This window comes from Narcine bancroftii, chromosome 6 (assembly GCF_036971445.1).
Source record: "Narcine bancroftii isolate sNarBan1 chromosome 6, sNarBan1.hap1, whole genome shotgun sequence".
NCBI classification, from domain to species: domain Eukaryota; kingdom Metazoa; phylum Chordata; class Chondrichthyes; order Torpediniformes; family Narcinidae; genus Narcine; species Narcine bancroftii.
In genome coordinates, this window is record NC_091474.1 from 5180450 (window position 1) to 5202038 (window position 21589).

The window sequence follows — 21589 nt, forward strand, 5'->3', positions numbered from 1 at the left end:
CAGCACCTGGTGATGTCTTAATCACAGACTTCAAGCAGTCATTGCATGCAAGGGATAAGCAACAAAGTATTAAACATGACTACTTTAATATATGTACCATTGCTATGTCCCAATTATGGTGCCCTGAAATGAGGGGACTATGTATAAAAAGTGCTGTAATTTCTACATGGTCAAACCAAAATGTATGCAAATAACCTTGAATAAACTCTGGAATGTGCACTTTAATCACATGTGAATTGTTTGATTAGACATTTAAAACTATGGAGTACAGGGGCAAATAATGGAATAAAAAGTGTCTTTGTCCCAAACATTATGGAAGACAGGGAATTCTTACTGATATTGTATCAGGCTTTGATTAGGTGTTCTTGCTATTTAAGGGGTGCAGAGAAGGTTCACTAGACTGATTCTTGGGATGGCAGGACTGCTGTGTGAAGAAAGATTGGATAGACTAAGTTTCTTCTCATTGTAATTCAGAACAATTGGAGGAAATCTCATTGAGACATAAAATTATGTCAGGACTAAACAGATAAGATGCAGGAAGAATAATCTTGGAGAAGTCTAGAAAATAGGGTCAATGTCTAAAGATAAGTTATAACACATTGAGGACTGAGGTGAGGAGAAATCTGTTCACTCAGAGAGGTGTGAACTTGTGGAACATCCTACCACAGAAAGTTGTTGAAGTAATTTCTTCATATGTATTCAGAAGGGAATTTGATGTGGACCTATTGGATGGAGATCAAGGAGTATGGGGATTGGGGACTGAAATCGTATGATCACCCATGATGATATTAAATGGTGGAGCATACTCAAAGAGCTGAATAGTCTTCTCCTGCACCTACTTTTCAAGTTTCTTTTCCCTCCCTTTGTGAAATGAGCTTTGAGCAGATCCATTCCCTAAGATTCTGCCTTTCACCCTGTTTCCCCCAGACAGCAGTTTTGAGTCCTCCTTCGTTTCACTTTCTACCCACCAGCCTCGAATCTGCCACCCCAACACAAAAGTAGCTGTGCACGTTCTGCAATTCTGGCTTGAGGGGAAAAAAGGAGAATTCAAAGAAGAGATATAAATTGTGATCTTTTGACTCTTGATTAAATGTTACAATTAAACATGTTCCATTAACCATGTCAAATGTAAATGGACTACCTTCATTTCTATGTTAAAATAGTAATTAAAACATTTGAGTTAACCAATTTGTAAATTTGGTGAAGATCATCTAAACACAGTTAGTTTCTTGGATACTATTGGAATGGAAAGAGCACTTTTTCCCATTTCTATCTAATTTAGGTGCTTGCATTCAAAAGAATAGATGATTTGGAATTGCTATGTTTTGTTGATCAATGAAACATTGTACCTTTACATTTGGCTTCATTCCAAATAAGGAAATTTTAAAAATCCACTTATGCTCAGCTTTATAAGATCTATTTTATCAGATCTTCAATGATATTTGTTAAATCAATATTATATGGTTTGTGCAACATGGATAATCTTGAGGATTTCTCATGCATTTTTCAGAAAAGAGTACTGATAAAGAATTTTCAGAGTCAATTCTTGATGTGGAAGATCTTGTTAAAAGTGGCAACAAGCACAGGTAAGATTTGTAAACTGCAACATACATTTTTAAAAGGATGTTGCTTAAAGGGATTTCTCTGAGTACTGCAATATAATGTAAAACAAAATAAAAGGGTGAAGGTGGAAACATGTGCTGGATGGTGGTATGTGGTGACACAAAAGCTAAATGTGCTGGAATCCAATAAGTAAGGAAGTTGTTAATGGGAACCCTTCAGGGAAAGTTGAAGGGAGGTTGGAATCAAGTGAAGGAGGGATCTGGTGGGAGAAATGTGTCAGTAATAAGTGGAATGGAAGGGGAGCATATGAAAATAGGGAAAGGAAGGACAGAGAGTCGGAATGGGAAAGGAAACAAAAATGGGGATGTGTACCCAAAGGAGGGGTAGGGGCACACAGGAGGTAAGGGTCACATGAAATTAGAGGCTGGATAATGTCCTGTAGAGATTATGAAGCCTGATGAACACAGGATCAAATATATTGGCACAGATACAACTATTTTTTAATCCAAGACAATTGTCAGGAAATGGGGAGGAGTTAATGGTGACTGAGTTTGTGTCAGTGATCATGAATAATGTCTTGGCCTTCCTTGTGTTTGAAGTGGGGTAACTTTTGCTCATTTACTTTCCACTGTCTGATGAGCCCCATGATAGTGGATCCAGAATGGTTGAGGAAAATGGTGGTAAAAATAGATGCTGTCAGCGTGCAGATGTTTTTAATGATGTTATGAAAGGTGATGTAAATTGGGGTGAGGGGTAGCAAAGATTTGTGGTACAAGGCGTGAGGAGTGCTTTGCTGACCAGACATGGTCGAACTCCAGTGCTGTGAACTTCATCAATTCAGTGAAATTTTCTTTGGGTGAAAGGGTGCCTTCTGAGGTGATGGAACAAGGGTTCAAAAGTGATTTGACTAGATTGATAGGAAGGATTAAGGATATCCCACCCAGAAAGAAGAGATGGTTAGGATAATTAAAGAAAATAAAGTTTCTCCCTGTCACCATCCTCTGACTCAAAGCATGCCCTATTAAGCTATGCAACCGATGGCTTTGTTGTGAGCCATTGAATATTTGCTAACATTCTACAGCTGTTTGTGATTCCTGTTTAATTTTTGAAATGCATTATCCTTCTCTTTTATTTTCAAATTTTAAATGAGTAACTTAAATTGCTTAAAGGAATAACATCATTCTGCACACAGCATTGGAAAAAAGATCCCAAAGAATTTTGCAGATCAGTAATGGAAAGGGGAATAGGTGGTGTTTTCAGGAAACAGCTGCGTGAATAAAAACATAATTCTGCAAACCTAAACAGATCAGTCAACATTTGCAGAAAAACAAGTTTTTGGGGAGTTGAAGCAAAGCATCATATTAACATGTGATTTGATTCAGATGAAGTCATGTTTACATAATGCTTTGCCTTATTTGTAATGTAGATGTTCCTGTTAAACCATTTGTGGTGTGGGAAAATCTTTAACTATAACATCAGTCATTAACTATACAAATACACATAAGTGCACCACTATGATAAATAACTTGAAACATTCAAGTAATAATATATTTTAACTTTGTTGCAAATTGCACATTAATGTTTATATAAGTGTTGTGCGTCACTGAAGATGAATAATTTAATTACAGACACTGTTTTGCAAAAATATAATTTATATTAGAATGAGGAACCCTCCCATAACATTTTTAGTTACCAAAACACAAAGATCCTTCAATATCTGTAACTAGTTATTGTTGAAACAGAAAGATATCAATAATGGAAATAATCCTAAAAGCTGTTAGTAATATTACCAGATAAATTGAATACCAACTTGAGTGAGGGGAAAAGTTGGCTAATATTTTCTAAATATTTTGTCTAAGACCAAAATAAATAAATACAATGTTAGAACTTTAACTTGGTATTAAACAATACCATAAAATATGCTTATATTGATAAGAATTTTTACACTGAACTGTACTTTTTTTCCTATTTGATACTGTTTTTAAATAGGGTTTGCCCTTATTATTTGTCTCGAGCATTGAAGCAAAATGCTGAATTGATCTTCATGCCATACAACTATTTACTTGATCCAAAGGTATTGTTCAAGATCATTTCCTTTGCTTATTTTGTTTGTCATTAGGCATGACGTTGTGATGTTTTGATCTATTAGAAGTGTTTACATGCATCTGTAATCCTTGGTAAGAATAAATACTATATTTCTAAATATTCCTAAGAAATATCAATCATGAACATAGTACAGCACAAGAACCTAAATAGTGTAACACAGGTCCATGATGCCAATTTAACCTGCACATCTGCCTGCACGTGGTTTATATTCCTTCCTTTCCTTTTTATTTATATGTCTGTCTAAATGCCTAAACACTGCTTTTGTATCTGCTTTTACCACTTCTCCTGGCAGTGCATTACAGGCCACCCCGTGTTTACAAAAAAAACTTGCATTGTAAATCTCCTTTAATCTTTCTCCCTCTAACAAAGTTATGCCCTCAAGTATTTAACTTTTCCACCCGGGAAAAAGACAGTCTTTACAAGAGGGAGGCCTCGAACTGCTCTAGGACTAAATTGAATCTTGTTAGTCCTTCAGAGGCAAGTTTAACTTCTCCTTAGTTCTGTTTGTGAGGGAGCATGGAGTATTTGGAATATCGAAATGAAGACCAACATGCACCACAGAGGCCAGCCAAACAAGTGAACTAGATGTACAAAGAAAATGCATTGGAGATAATATCTTTGCTTGAGCCTAGACTTTCCTCTGTCTCAAAGAAGAAGGCCTTTACCCAATTCCAAGTTATGATCACTTTGAAGTTTTTGGCATTAGGTACCTTTCATCATGAAATTGGTGATTTGTGTGTTCCCAGTAAAGCAACTGTGTGTAGAATAGTTTACAAAGTTCACAGGACTATTTGTGAATTGAGGAGTCTTTACATCGTTTCCTGATGCTGCTAGCCAAGCCAACTATAAAGTGCTATTCTATGAATATGGACACTTCTCAGGAGTGATTTGCTGTATCACGTTCCCAACAAGTGTCCATCAACTCCTGATGCTGAGGAGTACAGGAACCGTAAGAACTGGTTTTCCATCCATATTCGTTAACACTTCATTTCAAGCCAGTAAGATGCTGTAAGTTGATCGTTGCTGCAGTTGTGCTCCACAACTACCTGAAGCAGCATTGCTGTCCTGATCCTCCAATGGAAGATCAGGATCAAGCAGATGTTCCCATGGCTAAGACAGGCAATGACCAACGAGGACTCTTCTTGAGTTCTAAGTTCTGGTTCTTTCCCCTATTTAAGATGTAGGCAAGAAAAGGAATTTGAACTGGATACTGGATCCCAACAGCTCCTTCTTTTTTCCTAGTTTTCTGAGTTTTTTTTCTTATATTTTCTTTTTCTTTCTTGTTATTTTGGGGCTTTGTTGGTGGGGAGCGGTTATGGGACTGTTTGGAGATATGGACCACTTTTACCATTGATTTTTTAAAAATTTCAATTTAAGTATTTAAGTAATGGTTATTTCTTGATACATGTTGTCCACACAATTAAAATAAAGTATTAAAAAAAATAGATTAAATGATTTGGATTTTACCAACGGCAGTCTAAGGCGAGGTTCCAGAGGCTGTTGCCAGTTTATTGTCTTGCGCCTCAGGTGTGGCTCAATGAGTTCCAAAATAAAGTCAAAGATGTTCCGAGACATACGGAAATGACTCTGCCACTCGCCTTCAGCAAAGTTGTTGAGGACATTAGACAAGAATCTCTTTCTCCTCCACATTCTTCTATCAGATACCAGCGGGAATTGACTCTGAAGAACCAAATGTCTCAATTTATGGCATCTAAGATCTGTGTGCCTTTCTGCTTCAAACTATTCCTTGCTTCTTTTCAAATTCTCCAACGTTTTTCTGATCGCATGAACACGTTCACACGATTGCGATATTGTATGCTTAATAAAAGTTGAATACGATGTGCAGAAGATTTGCTTGCGTTTTAAGATTGCACAAAATGTACATGGCTAGGAAACGTACTTGCAGTTCCACCGCCATTATGTTACTTCCCAGTGCTTATGTTTTACATCTCACTCGACACCAACATTGCTGTGCTATACGTTGCTTCAAGAAGCTGGCTTGATTTGTTAAAGGACTCACCTATCCGGCATTTCTTATGTGAGAACGAACAAGCCAGCTTCCAGAGACTGGTCATGTATGGGGCAATAACGCAGCTTTTTAGTGTAAAAAGTTTGTCCATCCACTCCTTATAGTTAAATATTCTTGAATCCCAGTGAGCTTCTTCTGCACCCTCTCTAAAATCTCCGGATCTTTCCTATTTTGAGATTTCCAGAAGTGCACAGAATACTCCAAAGGAGGATCCTAACCAAGTATTCAGCTACCACATGGCTTCAAACTTCCTGCTTTAACAATTGGAAGTAGCTTACAGTATTTTCAATAAAACTCAACTTGCGTTGGGACAAAGTTACATTGTTACTATGGTCTAGAAAGTGATATTCTTTCAGCCAGTTTATTTAAACTATTTAAAATGTGGCTGTGAGCAATTACATGATTCTATCTCTGCAGTAGAACTAGATGCCTTGAATTTTTGGGGCATTCTGGCAGTTCTGCAATTTTGCAAGTGTTCCCGTGTGTCAGGAAGTTCAGAATTTCCAGTCATATCTACGTAAATCCATTAGTCAAACTTGCTGACAATTCTTTGCTTCGAATTTTGCCAAATATATGAATGAACATTTTGTTTGGGGAAGAAATAGGCTGTTCAACCCCTCAAACCTAATCACCATTTAATAAGATTGTGGCTGATCTGAAGTTGAGCTCCTAAACAGGGCAACTCGTGGAATCCAGAAATGGAGCATGAAATTGAACCAGTTCTCAGCTTTTTAGTGGGGCATCTTGCACCTTGTACATAATGCATGCAGTTCCCTTTGATTTCATCAAGGAACAGCAGCTTAGTATCATAGAATGATTTGATTGATTGTCTTTTTGAAATTTATTTATAGTATCTCCATACATTCATTTCAAATTGACTTAGTATAATATTACATAATAGATACTAAATAATTTTCAAATTTTCACCCCCCCCCCCACCTCCCCTAACCCCTTAGGAAACCACCTTGTGGTGGTTAATTCCCAAAAACCCAAATGGGTGTGGTATAAACCACAAGTGGCATATGACTTCCGGGAGCAGAAGTACCACTCCCTCCCCCCCCCCCCCAGGCAGACAAAATACACGTATAAACCGAAAAATCATCATTTCTTATATCCATAAAACCCCTGTCCATCAATTTAACCAATCTTATTCATAAACTCTTTTTTTTGAAAATCCAAACTTGATATTAAATTTTGCACCCTTTCCACCCTCCCAACACTGAGTTAAACATTGTTTACAATCAATAAAAGCTTTTTTTTTTAAATTTTTTTTTCAAGTCTTCCTGAATTTCATCCACTGAATTAAAACACCTCTGAACATCTCAGTTCAACACCGAATCTTCCATTCTTCTCAGTCTCAAGTTGAATTTGTAGCTTACTTTCAAAAAAAGTTTTTTCAAATCTTTTAAAATTTTCTTGAACATAATTCCTTCGGTCTTGATCTTCTAAAGCATCAATGTTATTCATAAGTTCTTTCTTCTATGTTTCCCAATTTAATATCAAATTTTCCACTTTGTCAATCTTCTCAATGTTAAGTTGAAATTATTGTTTATTTTCAAGAAAAACTTATTCAAAATTTTTAACTCTTCTTGGACATTGCTCCTTCAACTTTAATTTTATAAATCATCAATCTTGTTCATAGTTTCTTTCTACTGAGTTTCCAAATTTAATAAAGTTTCCGTTTTTTCCAATTTTCTCAATATTAAACTGATCTTGTTGTTTAGTTTAAAAAAAAAACCTTTTCAAAACTATTAAAATCTGTTTGCAATGTATGCATACTCACAGATAATAAATTCACTCTTCCAATATTCCATCCCAAAAAAAATCACTGATAAACCTTATTGCAGGTCAAGGAGTTCCATATATATGTTTATCTTCAGAAAATATTTCAAATATTTCAAATCAACATTCGTCGCCATCTTTCAAAAAGGAGTCCGAAATCAACTTTAATAAGTTCTGTTCTTGAGAAAATTCCAGCACCAACTCCGGCTCTGTCTGGGCAAATAGGTCAAATTTCTTCCAAAGTCAAAGAATGTAATTTTGTTCTGTATTTATAGATAATAAGTTCATCCTTCCGATATTCCATCCAAAAAAAATCACTAATAAACTTTAATGTTATCTGGATTTTTAAAACTCACGGGTAACCAATGCCAATTACTGCAATTTATCTTCATAAAACATTTCAAATCAATATTCATCACCATCTTTCAGAGGGGTGTCCAAGGCCAGCTTATCCGACAGTCCAATTAATGAGCTCCGTTCTTAAGAAGATTCCAGCCTTGACTCCGTGGTTCTGTCTGGGCAAGTAGGCCGAGTTTCTTCCAAAGTCGGAGAGTGTAGTTTTGTTCTGTATTTGAACTCTATTCCTTAATCTTTGTTGCCATTTTAAACTAAAAACAAGTGATAAACAAAACAAAGACTTTTAACAGAAAAGAAATATTCTTAAAATGGGTATTTATATAACTGCCTGGGGGAGACCGGGAAGGCACGTCCGCTCCCTACGCCATCTTGCCACGCCCCCCCATTTGATTGATTGTCTAATTGAATGTTTAATTGTTTGGGTTTTTTTACATTTTTTAAACAAACTTTAAATCAGTGGTACTCAACCTTTTTCTTTCCACTTAAATGCCACTTTAAGTAATCCCTATGCCATTGGTGCTCTGTAATTAGGAAGGGATTGGTTTAAACTGATGTAAAGTTGAGAATCACTGCTCTAGACCCGATTGTTACTGAAATATTTTGTTTGAGAAAAATTGGCCCATATCCTTTGGAGTTCTGAAACGGTGCACATAACAAGTCAATGAGGTACAATTAAAACGGTGGTTTTCAAACATTTTCTTTCCTCCCACATCCCACTTTAAAAAATCCCTTACTAATCATAGAGCACCGATGGCATAAGGAATACTTAAAGTGGAATGTGGGTGGAAAGAAAAGGGTTGAGAACCACTGCTTTAAATGTTCTAATACTTGATTATTTAAAAAATTAACTTTTAAAACTTTTCAGAATGTTATTAATATTCTGAAATATGTATGTTTTAAAAAGACATACAGGGCATGATTAATGATGCTCTCATTTTTTTCCCAACTGTTTTGTGTAGGTCGTATTGTAGCTTACCATTGTTAAAAAATATGTATTTGATGTCTTTTTTGTGGAAGATACGTTTGGGAGCTTTTCTACTTGGGCTTGTGTTTCAATAATTAGTCCGAATGTGTGATTATGAGAGTTGAATTTTGTAGTCATTGAGGATGCCAAGGAAATCTGTGGTGTAGACTTCTCATATTCTGATGCCACTTCCTATAAAATGTCAACTTGAAAGTATCACTGGTGTCTGGCCAGACAGACTCTTGCAATCACACTGAATATTTATGGTAGGGAAAATATAATTCATAATGAATTACCTTTAGCATTTTATAGATTTTAGATTTATTGTCAGTACATACCTGACATCACAGATTCCTTTTTTCCTGTAGGCACGGCAGAGTTACCACTAATTGGCTAACAGAGGATAAAATAAATAAATATTGGAACTTGGATACAATTTTAGTAGGCGCTAAAGTAGTTTTTTTTAAATAAGCAATAATTATTTTAAGATTCTTACGTTGAATATTTGGCATACATAACCAGTATTATTGAAATAAGTTTATTTTAGAACAGATAGATTACTTGGGCATTACTGCCAAAGTCGCATTTCAGTAATAATTTTGTAATAAGCTTTTATAAATACCAGAGTTCTTCTTGAGATTTGTTTTGATTGTTTTGAATAAAGAAGGTTGCAAGGCCACACAATCTGCATGGGGACACTGAAGCATAGACAGTCTGTATTGAATAAAGCAAAAGACGTAAAATAGTTGCCATTTTAGTGGTTGAATGATGGTGAACGCTGACTGTTGCTGTCATTGCTACTGTTAAATTTGGGCAAATTGCATCTGAAAAATGGAACACTACAGCATAGTACAAGCCCTTCGGCCCTCAATGTTGTGCTGACCTATATGAAATCCTTCCAACCTCTTAACCTTCTATTTTTCTTTCATCCATGTGCTTAAGGGTCTCTTAAATGCTCCTAATGTTTCAGCCCCCACCCCCCCCCCACCCCCGGCAAGGCATTCCAGGCACCCACAACTCTGTGTGTTTTTTTTTAAATGCCCCTGATGGCTCTCCTAAACCTTCTTCCCTTTACAGATATCCTCTGGTGTTTGCTATTCCTGCCATGGGAAAAAGGTGCTAGCTGTCTACCCTACCTCTACCTCTTGGAATCTTAAAAAGGTGCTTGCTGTCTACCTTATCTATGCCTCTCAGAAAGGATGAGTCACATCTCATCCTCTTAAGCTCCAAAGAGAAAAAGTCCAAACTAAGCTAACCTTACTTCATAAGATTTTTTTCCAATTCAGGCAACATCCTGGTAAATCTCTGCACTATCTCCATAGCTTCGACATTCTTCCTATAATGAGGTGACCAGAATTGAACACAATATTCCAAGTGTGGTCTAACAAAAGATTTGCAGAGTTCGTGACTTCTGAACTCAATCCCCCACTTTTGAAGCCCAGCATCACATAGGTCCTCTTAACTATCATCCTGCGGACAACTTTGAGAGATCTATGAATTTGGATCCCAAGGTCCCTCTGATCTTCCACACTGTTAAGCATCTGACCATTAACCATGTAGTCTTCCTTCAGGTTTGACCTTCCAAAATGCATCACCTTATGCAGATTGAACTCCATCTGCAACTTTTCCTCCCAACTCTGCATTTTATCTATATCCTTTTGTAATCTACTTCAACCCTCAGCACCATCCACAACTCCTCCAACTTTTGTATCATCTACAAACTTACGGACCCATCCTCACTCTTCATCTAGGTCATTGATAAAAATCATGAGCAGGGATCCCTGCAGAACTCCACTAGCCACTGACCTCCAGGCAGAATATTTTCCATCTAGTACTACTCTCTGCTTTCTACATCCAAGCCAATTTTTAATCCACATAGACAGATTCCATGGATTTCATGCCTCACAACTTTCTGAGTGAGTCTCTTGTCAAATTCCTTACTAAAATCTATATAGACCACATCGACCTTCACCAATTTCTGAATTACCTCCTCAAAGAACTCAGTTAGGCTTGGGCGGCACAATCTTCCCCTCACAAATCCATGCTGACTATCCCAGAGAAAACTGGTCGTAAATCCTGTCCTTAAAAATCTTCTCCAATAATTTGCACTCCACTGACGAAAAACTCATTGAAATTCCCAGGATTCTCCCTATTACATTTTTTAATCAAGGGGGCCACATTTGCCCATTTTTCAATCCTCCTGCCTCCCCTGTGGCCAAGCAGGATGCCAAGATCATAGCCAACACCCCAGCTATATCTTCCCTCCCTTCCCACAGCAGCATCAACTGGCCCCGGAGACTTATCAATCTTAATGTTTAGCTTTTCCTCTTTCCTAGTCTCAACACACTTGTTTCATTCTGACCTCACCTTGATCAAGATCCTTTTCTCTGATAAATGCTGAAGCAAAGTATTCATCTTGGACCTCCCCAATCTCCTCTGCCTCCAGGCACATGCCATCTCCTTTATCCTTAAGCAGCCTTGCCTTCACTCTTGTCATCCTTCTGTTCTTCACATACGCACAGAACATTCTGATGAGAGTCTAAATAATGTTAAATGGTCCAAATAAATATTTCCTTTCTGCAGGATCATTAAAATGTCAACTTTCTCTTTTATAATACTTAAATAGAAACTGATATATAATCATATAGTCATGAAAAATTTAAAAAAAGGTTAAAATTCACAATGAATGATTTTGTCCCATCTGTTTATTTTGTTAAATCCCTTTTTGTTTAATTTAGTTTGAAGGAAATATGGATTTGAAAAGCATGGAAAATTTCATATCCTTAAGCTATTCCATTTCAAAGTGAAATTTGGTCATGAAATAAAAGGGCTTTTTTTCATGCAGACAAACCTATTTCAACTCTTTACAGGAAAAAAGAAAACTTTGGAAATATTATGAAGTAATTTACATGTTAGATTGGCATTTCTTACGTGGTTAACCTTTTGTCCTTTTGCTCCCTAGAGTCGTAAAGCTCATGATATAGACCTTCGTGGCGCGATAATAATTTTTGATGAAGCCCATAATGTGGTAAGCATTTTCGTGGAGGAACATTGTTTCGTGTGGAACTTTCTTCACTTCTTTCAAGGGTGATTTGCCTTCTCTCTGGTTTTATGGATCCTAAGGTGGACAATGTGGGAACTGTAGATTTTTTTTTTAGCAGATTGGGAAGGAGACAGACCAGAAAAATCTATGATCAAACTCTAGAACTCTTTTTAACCCTCATTAGTAGACCCCAATCAGTGAGATTGACAACATCATCTCCTCCTTGCTGACCATCCACACAGACCCCTCGTCTCCGTGAGTAGTCTCCTGCTCTGTTCCTCACATATTCATGATGACATAGCAAGGTTTGACTCTCAACGCATTCTGTAAATTTACTGATGATACCAACATGGTTGGCTGAATAATGGGAACTGATGATCTGGAATACGGTACGAAGATTGAGAATCTGATTGGGACAATCTTGCTTTCATCTTTAATAAGACCAGTTTATTGTGGATTTTAGGGCGGGATGGGAAGAGAGGGTGAGGGGCGATGCACATCTGCATTGATGGGACAGAAAGGGAGAGTGTTAGTACCTTCAAATTCCTGGGAGTCAACATTCTACTGTTAAAAGTAATATGAAGGGTTTGACATGTCATAGTGCACTCCCATCAAACTACAGGTGCAATGTGGAAAGTATACCGACTGGTTGCATTAAGGCCTGGTTTGGTAATTCCAGTGTTCAGGAATGCAGAAGTGAGGTAGCAAACATAGCAGACAGTTGATTTAGATTCTGTTCCTGCCTACAGTATTTTGAACATTGGTTTCTGTAGAACAAATCAGTAAGAAAGCTTTACAATTTATAAAGCATATTTATATAACTTATATTTTTTACTGGGAATGGGTGACATAACATCCTCGACTGGTATCCATTAATTGCACAAAAATTATTGCTGCAATTTTCTGGTTTGTATAGTTCAGTGTCTTGTGTTAGTTTACCAGCTCAATCAAAGGGAAGGCTATTGAGAACTTTAAACTTTGTCACTGGTTGCATACAATCCAAACTTGTAGTTTAGGTTTTGTATATCAAATGAACCCCAGCCATGTAGTCGCAGCTTTTACTAGCTGCTCCACTGTGTGATAGACACTACATTCAATGTTAATTTTGGGTAGTTGAGATAAGTGCATTTGTAGTATAACTTCCCATGGTGATCCATCAGAATTATGTTTTAAAGATCAAAGTCAAAATGCTGGTGCGGAATTTGTAATAAACTTGAATTGCTAATCGTGTGATGCAAGCACCCATAGGTAAAGATATTTTTCCCCTTAATCTAGGAAAAAATGTGTGAAGAGTGTGCTTCATTTGACCTTACTCCTTTTGACCTTGCTTCTGGAATTGAAGCTGTTAATCTGATCTTGGAGGAAGAAGCAAAGAAATGTCAGCACAACGGAGACAACCCAGACTTCAGTGTTGAATCGATCAACTTAGGTTTGTGCTTTGACCTTTTAAGTGTCTGTAAATACCCTCATATGAGCTTGGATCATTCATGAGAAATAGGTATCTGTGGACAGGAATCATTGAGCACGTTTCAAATTTTGGATGTCATTATTTTCTTTTTCTTCTCCCATTTTTATTCAAGATTCAATTTATTGTCATAATAATAAAACCGTGTCGTATTACATGAAATTTCTTTTTACCTGCTGCAAGGCAGACAGATTCGCCACTGGCAGGAATTGCCTAAGTGCCTCTTACAGTTTTACAGTCAGACTGTAATTCATTCCAGTTGGAATTTTTCTTTGGCCCAACTCTGGTCCTCATGTTGGCAACAACAGACTCCAAAGGTGATCAAAAGCTTATAGTCAAGCCTAGCTCTCTTATACCTGCACCAATGAATCAATTAAACTGCACGAGTACTCACAAACACCTGTGAAGCCAAATGTCCCAGACACTCTGAAATGGGGGAACTATGTATAAAAATTGCTGTAATTTCTACATGGTAAAACCAAAATGTATCTTGAAGAAAATCTGGAATGTGTGTTTTAATCACACATGAGTTGTTTGATTACAAATTTAAAACTTTGGAGCACAGGGGCAAATAAAGGAAAAAAGTGTCTTTGTCCCAAGCATAATGGAGGGCACTTTATGTTGTCTAATCCCATTAAATGGGCAGGTGCCTTCTTGAAACTTGGAAAAGCCCAAATGTAGATTCAATTTTGATTAATATTAAAGCTTGAATCTTAATATTAGGGATCATATCCTCCATTGTAACTAAGGATCATCTGTGCTTGTTTTTAAATATATAGTTTATTGGAATGCAATTTAAATTTTAAAATAATGAAATACAATAAAATCTCAGTATCTGGTACCTATGGAGATTGGTAGATGCCAAATAAGTGAATTTTAAGGTTGATTGAGACTGTGTGTTTGGGTGATTGGCAAACTAACGAGGAGGCGCTCCAATTTTAAACATCAGTATTTTTTACCTCTTTATTCTGCTATATTTTTGGCAGTTGCTTCTGGCTACCGGTTGCTTGAATTCTGGATAACAGGTGGTTTGACTGCACTACCCTCTCTTTGACCTTTTATCAGGAATTTTGCATGGTGAAGAAGAAGGAAAACAAATTCTGGAAGAAATCGGCCATTCAAGCAATGTCTGCAAAAAGAGAAACCAGTTAATCTTCGGGTCAAAGATCCTTCATCAGAACCCACTTTACATCTTGACTGGCTGATTTCTGTTTTAGTTTCAGATTCCAGGATCTGTGGTTAAATTAATTTTGTATTACTGTTGAAATTATGCTCTTTGTTTATTTTAGAACAGAAAATGGATTTGAGTGATCTGGCCAAAATAAAAAGTAAGTAGGTGTAGCATTTGAAACGTTACTTTTATAAAATTAAATATAATTTAGTGGGGTAAAATAGTATTGGCTATTGGTCAAGATGCATCAACATATATACCATAACCATAATGTTCATAATTGGAAGATTACAAACTTCTTTGTAGAGGGTGGTCAACTGAAAGATTTGGGGGAGTAAATCAAAAGTTACTTTTTGAGGATGTTGTTTAAAGAATATATTTTTTAAATGTTACAAAGTGAAGTGAGGTGTTTCCAAGGCTAGCATTGAGATGATTGAAGGCTCTGATGTTGTGATGAGAAATGTGGGGATAGTATACAGAAAGGTAGACAGAATGTTTGCTGTGAATTCTAAAATTTTATTTAGCAGAGTAAATAATTCTAACTTAGTAAAAATGTAGATGATTTATTTCCCTTACCTTGCATAGAAAAAACAGGCTTGATAATTTTAGTGAACATTCAGATGTTAGAATAACTGCAGAAATGTCACTGCCAAAATCACCTTTTTTCTTATCTGTGTTTTTGTTTTTTTTATTCTAAATATCTCCTGTCATTGAAAGAAATCCTTCTTGATCTAGAAAGTACAATAGATTCTGTTGAATTATCATCAAATGGGAATGGAATAACCAAACCAGGAAGGTATGATTATATTAATTTTCCATTCCAATAATTGTTCAGTGTGGCACCAGGATATGTTTGTTTTGTCACATATTTAGTAATACATTTATCACTAAATTATGATACAACCAATAAAGAAGAAATGCAGTTTATGAATTGTTATGCTGAGGCATAGTTTAACTTCATGTGTTTAGCTTCATCAAAAATGGGTCTGCAGTAAAAATTGACTTCTAAATCACAGAGAATATAATTTCCTTTTGCATGCAAGGCACCAAGAATCTTTCCTTTGTCTGTGTGATTTTGGACAAGTCTTCATCACCACCTTGAGTGAAACACAATAGGCAACAGATGCTGCGATTATGGTAAACACACCGAAAAGAACTCAGCTGGTCTTTTCAGCATCTATAGGAGACAAAGATGTATCGCCAATGGTTCAGGCCTGAGCCCTTCTTCAAGGAAAAGTCAGAAGCAGGATAAGAAATTCTCAGAATTCAAACAATGGGGGTGGAATCCAGACCAACAAAAGGTGCTAATTGGATATGATAAGGGACTAGGTAAAATTTATTAAGTCTGTGCAAAAGGAGACAGGGAATGGAGAGACAACAGGGGAAGAAGTGGGTGGGGGGTTTTTAAAGAAAGCCAGAGAAGTCGATATTAATGCCATCTGGTTGGAAGGTGTCCAGGTGGGTTCATGGAAGATGTCTGTCGAGAATTTGTCACCTGAGATGGAGATGGAGAGAGCGAGGAAAGGGAGAGTGTTACTAGAGTTGGACCAAGTGAATTTGAGGTCATTTGAAAGTTGGCAGCAAAGTGGTTGAAATCAACAAGCTCCTCATGGGTACATGGGGTACCACCAAAGTAGTCATCGATGTAGCAGAGGAAGAGTTGAGGGGCCTTGCCTGTGTGTAGTCAAAGAAAGCTGTGGGAGTTTGTGTAAACGCACAAACTCCCACAGCTACCTTGTTTACACCTCTTCTCACCTTGTTTCCTATAAAGATTCCATTCCCTTCTCAATTTCTCTGTCTCCATCACATTTGCACGCAGGATGAAGATTTCTATGCCAGATCATCAGAGATGGCTTCCTTCCTCAAACAACGTGGCTTTCCCTCTACCACCATCAACTTGGCACTTACCCGCATATCCTCCATTACCCGCACATCTGCCCTGGACCCCTCCACTCCCATGCACAACAAGGACAGGATTCCTCTTGTATTCACCTATCACCCTACCAGCCTCTACATTTAACAAATCCTCCTCTGCCATTTCTGCCACCTGCTATATGATCCCAACACTAGACACATATTCCCTTCTCTTTCCCTCTCTGCCTTCCACAGGGACCGCTCCTTCCGTGACTCCCTTGTCCACTCCTCCCTCCACATCAATCATCCCCTTGGGACCTACCCCTGCAGCCACAGAAGATGCTCCACTTGTGCCAAAACCTCCTTCCTCAGCACCATTTGGGGCCCCAAACAGTCCTTCCAAGTGAAGCAACATTTCACTTATGAATCTGCAGGGGTCATCCACTGCATCCGGTGCTCCCACTACATCGGAGATACTGGACACAGACTGGGAGATCACCTTTGTTGAGCACCTCAGCTCTGTCCACCACAATAGTGTAGATCTCCCAGTGGCTACCCATTTCCTTCATCTCATTCCCTTTGGTCTCATGTACTGCCAGATTGAGACCACCATAAATTGGAGGAACAATACCTCATCTTCTGACTGGGCCCCCTCCAACCGAATGCCATTAATATCAACTTCTATGACTTTCAATAAAACCCCCCTCATTCCTTCTTCCCCCATTGTCTCTCTATTCCCTGTTTTCTTTTGTACAGACAAGATCAATTCTACATAGCTCCTTAATCTTATCCAATTAACACCTTTTGTTGGTCCTCCTCCATTGTTTGAATTCTGAGACTTTCTGATATACTGTATCCTGCTTCTGCCTTTTCTAATTTTTCCTTGAAGGGCTTAGGCCTAAAATGTTGGTAATATATCTTTGTTTCTTATAGATGCTGAAAGATCAGCTGAGTTCCTCTCGCATTTCGGTGCATTTACAATGTTCAGCATCACCTTGACCGTTGCAGTGGGAGGCAGATGGGATCATAATTAGGGCAATAAATGTACACATTAGAGCAACACAAAGACTGCAGGTGCAGACAAAGAATTGCTGGACAAACAGAAGATCAGACAGCGACCATGGGTAGAAATAGTCAGTCGATGTATCAAGTTGAAACTCAGTCAAGACCGAGGTAAAAAGAGTTTTTTAAAAAGAAAAGAAGCTGAGGCAGGGGCCCAGAAGTTATAGGACAGAAAGTTGAGAGGTGAAGAAATGGGGAAGAGGGAGAACTGTTAGGAAGGGGAGGGAAAGAAAAATTGGAGGGAAAAAAAAAGAATGCATATTATTTGTACTGGCTTTTATCCATTTACTCCATTTTATGCTGGAGCAAGTGGACATCTCCAGAATTATAGGAAAAATCTAACAACAAAAGAGCAGAAAGATAAATCTTATCAATGCCAATTACTAATTGGTTATCTTGCTGTTTTAACATGAATGGAACAGAAAATAGTGCTCATTATTTTGTCTCATTGACAGTTAATGGTGTCAAGAAAATGCCAAGCCAGTTAAATAAATGGGATCCAACGTTATCAGATAGATGTTTTTGCTGAAAGAAGGAAATGGGAACAATAGTACATTATGGGCATGTGAGAAAGTGGAAACGTTTTGGGAAGATCTAAATCAGGTATTAAATAAAATCACAAAAAGCAACAGACCAAAAAATCCAGAGATCTTCTAAGTAATATAAGAAGTAAAGAATTAGGCCTCAAACTGGATGAAGCACAAAAAAGATTGATTATGATAGCCTGAGCTATAGCAAAAAAATGTATAATGTCAACTTGGAAATCAGAAGAGAGACTGAAAGTACAGCAATGGTCCATGGAAATGAATAAATGTATTCCATTGGAAAAAATAACATATAATTAAAAAAAATAAAGTCACAGTATTCGAACAAATTTGGGAACCGTACATGGAACATAACAGAGAGAGCTTGCCTCAGACCTCCACCCCCTAAAAAGATAGAATGAGAAGAAGACGAAATGAACTGACCCAGTGTGTAAAAGTAGATGACACAATTTTCTTATTTATTTTCATTGTGTGATGACATTGTTTAATGGGTTTATTGTATTGTATATGTTGAACATTTAGTGGGTAGGGAGGGGGTTGGGAAGGAGGGAAGGGAGGGGGGAAAAGGGGAGAAAAAGACACTGTATATTCAAGAGGGAAATGTTTGTATTTTGGTTAACGTGGTTCATAGTGCGAAAATTTTTTTTAAAATTTAAAAAAGAAAATGCCAACCCATGTCTGCCTTGTAGATGGTGTAAACTCACATGTAAGTCATTTTAAAAGGGAAGTGATTCTTGATTTAAAACCATCTATGTATGGATGAAATGTACTCCAAGCTACGTTCTCTAGATGTTCCTCCATTTGAGCATGCTGTGTTCCTGATTCAACTAGATTTACAATTCTGCTTTATTCCGATCCACAGTTTTACTTATTTATTTGAGTACTCACACAATCTGGGTCCAGTGCGTTCTGGCTTGGGTGTAAAATTTATGAATGGCACCTAATGCATGAAAGTAATAATCAAAAATCCAGACTGCTCGGGGTTTGGATTGGTCTGGATTTTCTAGATTCTCAGGCAGTCCTTTAAAAATTAAGGAGGAATAAGGAAGAGATCATTTTGATAGTTTATTCATTAGCAAATACAGCATGCTTCATTTATCAAAAAGAGCAGTTTGAAAGACAAATAAAGCCAACGACAAAAATGTAAATGAAATTTTTCACTATAAAAGAAGAGCATGAAATGCTGAAATTTAAAATGAACATTGTAGAAGAAAAATACAGTAAACAAATGAATTTCTTTGTGATAAGATTACCTGTATTAAGCACAGTCACTTGTTGCTGCTCTCCATCTGTGACACTTATGCACTCACACAGATGCCTACGAAATTAAAAAAGTTTGAGAGTCCAGATTCTCGGGTGGTCTGGATTTCTGGCATCTGGATTTTTTTGACTTTTACTGCATGAACCAAAGCAGCTCAAGTCAAGCCACCTTGATAAGAATAATAAACTAATGTCTGCTAGAAATATATGTCATTGTGATAATAATTCAATTTTAAAAACTAACTCTGCCAAATTGCTACTAAACTCTCGAACCAGCATTAATGTCACAAAACTGCAGCAAAAAGAACTCACCAATGTGATTTAAAGGGATGATCAATTACAATTACTTTGGAATAACCTTCACAAGCTGAAATGGCTGAAGTTCATAGGCAGTGGTTTGTCAAGGCTTTTGAATAGAGCAGTTGCTATGAGAGTATTAATAGACAATTGCAAGTCTAGGAAAATGATCAGATATCAATCACTAAGTTTCAGGCAGGCTTGTTGCACAAGAAAGAGGAGGTGGAGAAGAGGTCTCTTGGACAAGTTTTTGTGGGAGTAATTCTGCCAGCAACTCTGCAGGGCACAGCATGTGAGGCACCTGCATTCTATTAAAACTATTGTTGTTAAGTGTGCCACTACTGCAACAGAAAATATCCCCCCCAGTGCATGATGAGCCCTATTGACAGTGAATGGGAAAGGTCCAGTAGACTTGGTCTTCTGTGCTTTGGAATACTTCCATAAAACGTCTCCTAGTTTACCATTGATACACAAAAGTACTGGAGAAACCCAGCAGGTCCCGCAACATCCATTGGAGACAAAGATATAACTAATGTTTTGGGCCTGAATCCTTTGTCAAGGTATGAACAAAGGCAGGCATCTGAATTAAAAGGTGGGAGAAGATGGAAGAAGGGACAGGTGCAGGAACACAGACCAACAGCCAATAAGCCAAAGGTGGATAGGAGGGCAGAAGTGAAAAGCGCAAGTCTGCAGACACTGTAATTGTAGCTTCTCAAATTGGTGTAAAGGTTGTGCATATCTGAGTGCTCATTTCTCTCAATTTCTATGACCTGGATCGTGTCATTTTACTTTAAACCTTTGTACAACAATGGTTGTCCTGTATAGTGGCATGTGTCCTTGTTACTCACCGCGTGTGTACCTTTCATCCCACCTGAAAAGTAAATGATATCATGGGAAAGGCAAAATAAAACATAAAATCCCAGTCTCATTTCAAGATAAAATCTGGGGAATTGATTTCCAATCTTTCCAGATGTCGTTGTTGCTTGATTCCCATGTTTTTGATAAGGATACTCTCTACCTTCCTTTTACCCCTATCCCAACTTAAATCATGTCTAGTTTTTTGCTGAATCAACATTACTACATCAGTCATTGTATCTTCCATAGCTCCACGACTGCCTTCATCTTGCATTCTGTAGTTCTTAATCCTTCTATCAAGAGGAACATTTTTTTTCTTTATCTACTCTGATTTATTATTTTGAATGATTTGATCTTATCTCTTCTCAACCTTTACTTTGAGAAGTACAATCCCAGCCTAATCAATCAAGTCCATACAATGAACCTGGAAAGTCTTAATTTTTTTGCACCTGCTTTAAGACCTTCATAACTTTCCTAAAGCATTATGATCAGAGGGGAATGCAGTTTTATATGTGCCAGTGATTTGGAATTTAATGAATACAAGTTGCTTTTTTTAATTGTATGGACAAGTGGAGAGGGCCATACGATCCTGAACTGCAACAGGACATTGCAATTAAAGAAAAAATTATAGTCCATTTAAGTATGTTAAATCTTGGGGTGTTTCATGTAGACATTTTAAACATTTTGTGCAGTTGATTGAGTTTCTCAAATTAATATGATATAATATTTATTTACAGTTTCATCTTTGAATTATTTGCAAAAGCTCAAATTACATTCCAAAGTAAGTCTGCAATTTTAGAAGCACTGGAACAGATCGTTAGTGCTCTGTCAGAACGTAAGTATACGTGCTCTGCTTTTTTTTGTACCTCATACACATAATAGGGGTGATGTAGTTAATGTAGTGGTTAGCGCAATGCTATTACAGCGCCAGCAACTGGAGTTCAAATCCGACGCTGTCCGTAAAGAGTTTGTCCATTCTCCCCATGACTGAATTGGGTTCCTTTGGGTGCTTCCCACCCTTCAAAACGTATGGGAGTTGTAGGCCAATTGGGTGTAATTGGGTGACATGGGCTCGTGGGCTGAAAGGGCTTGTACTGTGCTCTGTGTCTAAATTTAAAATACCTATTATTGGAAAAGTTTTCTCAAAGTGCAACCAGGCAATAGTGGAATCTGGAATCTTGGCTAATAATACACAAAGTTTCATAACATGCTCATTGATTTCCAGTGAAGTACACA

At 37.4% G+C, this 21589-nt stretch overlaps 1 protein-coding gene across 4 annotated transcripts in view; it reads left to right on the plus strand.

Annotated features, from left to right (window-relative positions):
* The window catches only part of rtel1 (regulator of telomere elongation helicase 1), a 94416-nt gene that overhangs the window by 27077 nt on the left and 45750 nt on the right, over window positions 1-21589 (plus strand). For all 4 annotated transcript variants that reach the window (XM_069883711.1, XM_069883708.1, XM_069883707.1 and 1 more), the window contains 7 exons: window positions 1511-1586; window positions 3553-3637; window positions 11764-11829; window positions 13120-13273; window positions 14599-14637; window positions 15198-15276; window positions 21091-21188. In XM_069883711.1, the coding sequence (XP_069739812.1) occupies window positions 1511-1586; window positions 3553-3637; window positions 11764-11829; window positions 13120-13273; window positions 14599-14637; window positions 15198-15276; window positions 21091-21188 (597 nt within the window). The remainder of the gene's footprint in view (window positions 1-1510; window positions 1587-3552; window positions 3638-11763; window positions 11830-13119; window positions 13274-14598; window positions 14638-15197; window positions 15277-21090; window positions 21189-21589) is intronic.